Source organism: Priapulus caudatus, unplaced genomic scaffold (genome assembly GCF_000485595.1).
Source record: "Priapulus caudatus unplaced genomic scaffold, Priapulus_caudatus-5.0.1 Scaffold608, whole genome shotgun sequence".
Taxonomy (NCBI): Eukaryota; Metazoa; Priapulida; class Priapulimorpha; order Priapulimorphida; family Priapulidae; genus Priapulus; species Priapulus caudatus.
The window spans coordinates 175,185-182,828 of record NW_014577669.1 but is presented as its reverse complement, the minus strand read 5'-3'; the positions used below and the strand labels follow the sequence as shown (position 1 = coordinate 182,828).

The 7,644-nt window shown below is 51.5% G+C and overlaps 1 protein-coding gene across 1 annotated transcript; it reads right to left on the bottom strand.

Moving 5' to 3' along the window:
- Window positions 1-4,900: 4,900 nt before the first annotated feature.
- LOC106812115 (transcription factor Sox-3-A-like) lies at window positions 4,901-7,644 on the bottom strand. Its single transcript, XM_014815893.1, has one exon. The coding sequence runs from the start codon at window positions 7,325-7,327 to the stop codon at window positions 6,287-6,289; it is 1,041 nt and encodes a 346-aa protein (XP_014671379.1). The 5' UTR covers window positions 7,328-7,644; the 3' UTR covers window positions 4,901-6,286.

Here is a 7,644-nt window from a genome sequence, read left to right as displayed (position 1 = left end):
CGCAAACATGAGACACTATGCAAATAAATTTACACGTATATATATTTATATCAAGAGTACATAATAGAGAATAGATCTCCATTATGTGCTCTTGATTTAAATATATTCATTTTTTTTATTCCCTTCCATGCAAGTACATAATTGCGAGCGCAAAAACTATATGTGCACAGCAGCTATAGAGCCAGATTTAGCACGGCCATTGATGTCCTCCTCCAAATCACCGCACGACGGATTTGTAGCGTTTTATAGCGCAAATAGGCAGGTAAATGTTAGCAAATATCGTACAATTACTCGAAGAATGACAATCGAGCGCGTTCGGCTGCGATTAGTACATAAAAACAATGGTCGGCAGGGGCGGTTGTGTCGTCCGAACGACGACATCGGTGCATTCTCACTACGCCGACAATAATTGTCGGGTGTAGGACAGTAGAGTAGAAAATTGTCGGGCGGGGGAAGATGGAACACGGTCAGCTAGTGTCCGCGAGCAGCGCAGTGTCCCCAAATTACATACAGCGTGCGGCGCTCACACACAATGTGTTTACTACTACCAGCATGCGTATACACACATACACACACACACACACACACACACACACACACACACACACACACACACACACACACACACACACACACACACCACCATGAAGGCGTTCATCGGCTCGCTTCACGTGCGTCCATGTTCGCTTTCTTTGAAACCGCCGCCTCCCCTCCTCCCTCCGCGGCATTGGGAGTGGGTGGTTTGCTCGGGAGGCATGGCGGCCGGTGGAGGCTGGACGCGGCGCGGTCTGCGGGGGACATCCGCGATAGCGGTCTATTCCTCGTTCCGTGTGCAGACTCCAGCTCGTTGCATCTCTAGCATGTCTGCCGCGAGAGAGGTCCTCCGAGGTCGTCTAGTAAACTCCATTTTACCTTTCTAGCGCTTCTCTTTCTCGGAGAGAGAAACCGACGCTTCCTCCTCCTTGGCACAGGCACACACACACGCGCTCGCGCGGATGTATGCGAACGAATCGCTAAGAGTATAGACCGACGGATTATTTGATACGTCTCCGGGGTTCCTTCTTCGACGGAAAAAAAAACAACGGAAATTGAAAAAACAAAAAAGCAGCAAACAAACAACAGCAAAGCACTTGTTGCGGACGCGCGTGGAAACGAAAAATGTCTGCACAACACCGACTCGCTCGCTGCTCCTACACTCAACGCGTCTGCCGTGTTGCTCGGCTTGGTCCCACTCACGCACTCAAACTAGCGCGCCGGCCGCTCCAGCCAACCAGCGCCCCACATCCTGCCTCACCTGGCGGTGGCGCTGCTGGCCCCGGGCGGCGCCATCGCTTCCGCCCTCTTACGTCGCTGCACGCGCCGTCCGAACACCGACCTGCGCAGTTAGGGATGGGTGCCCGGCAGCGATTCCTGCGGTGTGGCTTCTCTCTCCCTCCCTCCCCTTCCCTTCTCCCTCAGCGCGAGCTTGGTCATTCGCACCGTAATGTCCCCGGCCACAATACCAAATTTCTGTGTTTGATAGCATACTTGCCTCCGCTCCGATCATTCTGCGTGGGCACCGGGAGCGGTGCTGTTAATCATTAGCGATGGGATGGGATTGCCGGTCGTGTGGTGGTGGTTCGTTAGGGTGCCGTTCACGTAACAGCTTTCATTGCCTCCTTACACTGGGATGCTGCTGCTGCTGCGCCTGACTGCTGATGATTCGATTGATGCTGTGCATGCTGGCTGATGCTGCTGATGGATGATGATGAGTGCTGCCTGCTGGCTTGCTGCTGATCGCTGCCCTGATGATGCATGCTTGCACCCCCGCACACTGTAGCAGTCGGATCTCTCTCTCTCTCGTTCCTCTCTCTCTATCTCTCTCTCTCTCTCTCTCTTCTACTCTCTCTCTCTCTCTCTCCTCTCTTCTCTCTCTCTCTCTCTGCTCTCTCTGACTCTCCCTCTCCCTCTCTTTCCCCCTCTTCTTAGTCTCTTTCTCTCTCCCTCCTGCCTATCCGCCCTGCACAGAAGTGAAGTGCTTTCGGAGCGGCAGTAAAAGCCCATCGGCATTCCCCGCGTCATGCGCCCGCGCTGAAAACTTCATGGCTAGCTTAATAGGAGACAGTCAGTGCGCGAGCCCAGCGAACACGGCATGCGTTGCGTGCATGCGTGCGTGCGGTGTGCACGTTTGTATGTGTGCTGTTGCATGCTGTGTGAGTGCCTGTGGTGTTTGTATGTGTGCGCGTGTGTGTGCCATGCTGCGCTGCCGTGAGTATGTGTTGTATAGTGGCCGTGCGCGTGCTGTGCGCTGCGTGTGTGTGACGGAATTATACCGAATCACGCGGACCTTATTATGCGGGACGGCTACACATACACGCACGCCACAAAACATGCCACGCAACACACATACAGACACATACACGGCCCACATACATACACACATAATGATACCCCCCCCCCCACACACACAAACACATATGCCCCCCACCCACACACGCACACACACACACACACACACACGCACGCACGCCACACATCGCAGCGTATAAAACCAGGAGCCGCACATCTGTACCTGCTGCGCTTATACACACATATACACACACATACACACATATTAGACGTACAAGTGCAACGTACAGATATGGAAGGTACGCGACGCGGCCCATGCCAGCTATTACGATCTATGCACTGAGCGCTATCGCCAAACATGCGCGTCGATTTGCAGTTATAAGTCATATGAATTAAAATTGTTTTTCATCGGCTTTAATTTTTATGACGCGATACGTGCGGTATGTCATTACACCACGGCAGCTCTACTTATTAGGAGGGGAAGAGCGAGGAATAGATAGGAACAGGATCGCCGGTGGAGGATGATACAGGGGAGGAGGAGGATGACAGGGGAGGCGGACAGAGGAGGAGGCAGGGAGGGATAGATAGGAACAGGAAACGCGCTGGAGAATTATAGCTAGGGACTGGGCTGACAGCGGGAGGAGGAGAAGGATAGCATAAGAAACTGAACGCGCGTAAAGGATGATAGTGGCCGAAGCAAAGATGGCCGGGGGTAGGAGGAGAAAGAGCACGTAGGAGGGATAGATTGAAAGAGGAGACGCGGAGCGAGGATGACAGGAGAAGCATGACGGGGAGTCGGCGGGGTAGGAGGGTCGGACGATGCGGGACAAGGGACGTGACGCATCTTTGTTTTTCATATCCTTATTGTAATTCAAGAGTCAAATGAAACTCGGAAATCAGATCCATCCCTGATGCATCGCATGCACGTACAACAGCATGCGGTAGTGCTATATATATATATTAAAATCTTGTTAGTCCCGAAATTATTTAGTTTAATAAGTTATTAAATAGTTAGCGCGCGTCACACCCGGGCTAAGTTAGCGCAGGCGCTCTTGTACGCGCGGCTAAAATTCGTAGTCTGAGGGTTACCTAAGGCCCCCCCTATATATCACTGATAGCGTGTAACGTTGCAAAACTAAACTCTGTTCTTTATATTGTGCCTACCTTCACCTACATACATTAAAATACGCCAATAATATTTCGTCGATTAAAAGCATACGCTATGCTCTGCCATGCATCCGGATCTTAATATTCTATTCGTATACATCTTAGTCTCACGCGCGGCCAAGTGGCCAGATCCGCAAAGTAAACCTTAATGACAATCGGCGATAATTCCAACACTTAACCTCCCCCTCCCCTCGGGCGTTACCAGTCTTCCTTCTCTCCTCCGTATTTAGTCTCTTAACAAACTCGGGATTTTAGCTCGCTAAAATTAATCGCCCAACGAACCCCCCGCGTCAATCTCCATCAGCGCCCTACTGGCGTCACCCCTCCTCTCCATCCCCCTTCCTCCTCCTTCTCTTCCCCCCACATCAATCGTAAAACCGCCACCGGGATATCTACATGGGAAATCAGCAGCCCAAGCAACACCCCCACCCCTCCCCTCACTCCCCTGCACCCCACCCCTCCCTTACCTGACGCTAGCACCCGGTAGCAGGGCCGCGACTGCGGCGTAATTTGACAATGGCCGCACGGCCCCTCCCGCCGCTACTGCTGAACAAAGGCCCGTATAATGACGACGCCTGCCGCCGATCGCACGGCCTAGCGCGGCGGATTAAAGCCGCTCACCTCCTACTCGCTATAAGCTGCCGGACCCTACACGAGAACGCGCGAGTTATAGGCGCACGCACGCTCGCACGCACGCAGCACGCACGCAGCGCACGCACGCTCTGCACGCACGCACGCACGCACGCACGCACGCGAACGGCGGCGAGCCACAGGCCAACGCACGCACGCACGCACGCACGCCACACGATCGCGGCTACCTGCGGACGCGTGCGTGCAGCAGTAATACCGCGAGGACCTTGTTTGTGGCGTGGGCGCCCGGCTCTTCACGCCTAACATAGGCCGTATGTAAATAAGACTCGAGAATTATATGTATTGCAAGATTACACATTCGCATCACGCTACACGCACGCGCCCACGGCGCCACGCACGCCGCGCGCAAACACACCACACATACACAAAACACACATCACACACACACACACACCCACACACACATCACACACACACACACACGCCCACGCACGCACGGCACGGTATGTACTGTATGTATGTAAGTATGTATGTATGTATGTATGTATGTATGTATGTATGTATGTATGTATGTATGTATGTATGTATGTATGTATGTATGTATGTATGTATGTATGTATGTATGTATGTATGTATGTATGTATGTATGTATGTATGTACCCAGGTCGATCGTCATAACCGGAGGCGTGCCATTATTTTAATATTTGCCCCGTTATTCGTCAGTGGTGAGGGTTACCTGTTGTGAGATATCCGATGTCAGCGAATAGCACGACCTGAACCACATATAAAAACAGCACCGCGTGTGAACAAAATGCAGCCTGACAGAAAAATAGATTCCTCTCTTTATGTCGATGTATTAATCGCACGAATCTGAAGAGGCACTGAAATTAACATGGCATCCGCGTGATCTTTCCCACGGTCCTAACAAAAATATATACATCGCTCACACTCTTTCGCGGCGTCAGAATATTTACGAGAAATCTGGAATGTTAAAAAAGGCACATACGTTTATGCGGAAAATTACACGGGATAAAATACGCGTGGAATCGTCCGCGCAAACAAATGATTTTGATAGTAGGATAGCAAAAGGAATTACAATCACATCACGAAGCCATCTTATGGCAACAAGGCACTTCCGGTTCAATTCTACTACTTAAAAAATACAGCTCATAGGTATGATGACTTTACTTCCGAATTATTCATCGCATATGAATGTTTTCTGACTCATGGAAAATAGTTTGAAAGCTAACAAACGGATCTTTCTCGAGGTAAAGAAACGCCCTATACAAATATTTATATTTCACATGGTGAAATTCAATTCTTAGCTCTATTCCTCGTTACATTCGCACATATTCCTACGGCGCTGAATGCGCGAAAATTCGGCAAAATAGTTTTACTTTCTCTGCCGCAAGTCACACTATACAGAAATAGAAAACAACACATCAATAAGGCACGCTGGCGCGAATCTGTTATCGATCTGTACAAGAAAATTGATTATCCACAATAATACGATCGGTGATCAAATAATTATTTACAATCTTAGTTATATAACGACCAGTCGAAAATGAGAACTGTTCAATGGAAAATCAAAACACGATGTTATCATAAAACACAGGCGTATACATAATTAGGTATGACCGTCAATATCATCCGTATATCTCGTAACAAATGTCCATCGATATAATCCCGCACGCCATCTATCTCCCGCGCGTTATGTATAAGAATCACGCCAACGGATGAATTATAGAACGTACAACAATAGAACGTATAATTAATTATACTATCGGGGTCAAAACGAAATCAAAATATCGAAATCAAGTCGCGGGTTTCAAACGATGGTACTAGCAGGTGTGTGGAATGTTCGTGCGAGATTCGGTGGAAAAATGTTCGATGCTTTCTTTCTTTCTTTCTCTGTCTCTCTTCGTTGCGACGATGCACACAGCACCTGAGTTATGGTACAAGGTCTCTCGCTTTCTCCCCCTCTCTCTCTCGTCGGTGCACCCTGCGCGCGTGCATGGTACAGTTGCTACCCTCTGCCATGGCAAGGCCAGATTTGGTTTCACAGTCCGCAAAGCTGGACTAATACTGTACGGTATATAGTAGTTCCATCCATCCATCCCTCGTTCTTTCTCGGTGTGTGTGATGGGGGGTGGGGGGTGGTATGAAGGGGGTCCACAAATATTTGTGCACGCAACACCGCTCACATGTGCGCCAGCGGGATCTGATTCGTCACTCCGTTCTGCAGGCTCTGGTAGTGCTGCTGCATCTGCTGCTTGTGCGGATCGTTCGGATCTCCGGGCAGGTACATACTGATCATGTCACGTAGGTCGCTCTGCGGCTGGTTCGATCCCCGGTGGTGTACTCCGCCTCCAGCATCGAGATTGTTGTTGTTGGGGCTGTGCTCGGTCGTCGGCTCGCTCTTGATACCTTGCTGGTGAGGTAGAGAGCTGCTCATCATCGTCGGAGCCGCCGACTGCGGCCACGAGTACGCGTAACTTCCGTTTCCGGCGTGCATGTACGGGTTGGTGGGGCTGCTGCTGACCGAGTGCATCTGTGCGGCGGCGGCGGCCGCCATGTCGTAGCGCGGGTAGAGACTACCGTTGGCCGCCAACTGGCTGCCCATGTGCTGCTGGTACGTGGATGGATCAGCGGCCATCATGGATGCGTACGTGTTGGGCATGTAGCCGTTCATAGGGTTGTACATGTTCTGTCCCATCTGCTGTAGGCCTGGGGAGCTAACGGCTGGGTTCATTCCCATCATCCCGGCGGGTCCCACTTTCCCGGCGATTGGTTTCTTGATCTTCCTGCGCGGGCGGTACTTGTAGTCCGGGTAGTCCTTCATGTGTAGCGCGCGCAGGCGCTTCGCCTCGTCGATGAAAGGTCGCTTTTCTTCCTCGGTGAGGATCTTCCATTCTGCGCCAAGTCGCTTACTGATCTCTGAGTTATGCATCTTCGGGTTTTCCTGAGCCATCTTCCTGCGCTGTCCGCGCGACCACACCATGAAGGCGTTCATCGGTCGCTTCACGTGGTCCATGTTCGCTTTCTTTGAACCGCCGCCTCCCCCTCCTCCTCCGGGCATTGGGGGGAGGTTTGCTCCGGGAGGCATGGCGGCCCCGGGGGAGCTGGCGGTCTGCGGGGACATCGCCGATAGCGTGTAGTCCTCGTTGTGCGTAGACTCTAGCTCGTGCATCTCTCGCATGTCTGCCGGAGAGAGGTCCTCCGAGTCGTCTGTAAACATCATTGTTACCTTCCTAGCGCTTCCTTTCCGGGAGAGAGAAACCGACGCTCACTCCTTGCACATGCACACACACACGCGCGCGCGGATGTATCGAACGAAGCGTAGGGTAGACCGACGGATATATTGATACGTCTCCGGGGTTCCTCTTCGACGAAAAAAAAACAACGGAAATTGAAAAACAAAAAAGCAGCAACAACAACAGCAAACACTTGTTGCGCGAGCGCGGGAAACGAAAAATGTCTGCGACAACACCGACTCGCTCTCTGTACAACACCAAGCGTCTGCCGTGTGCTCGCTTGCCCACTCCACGCACTCAACTA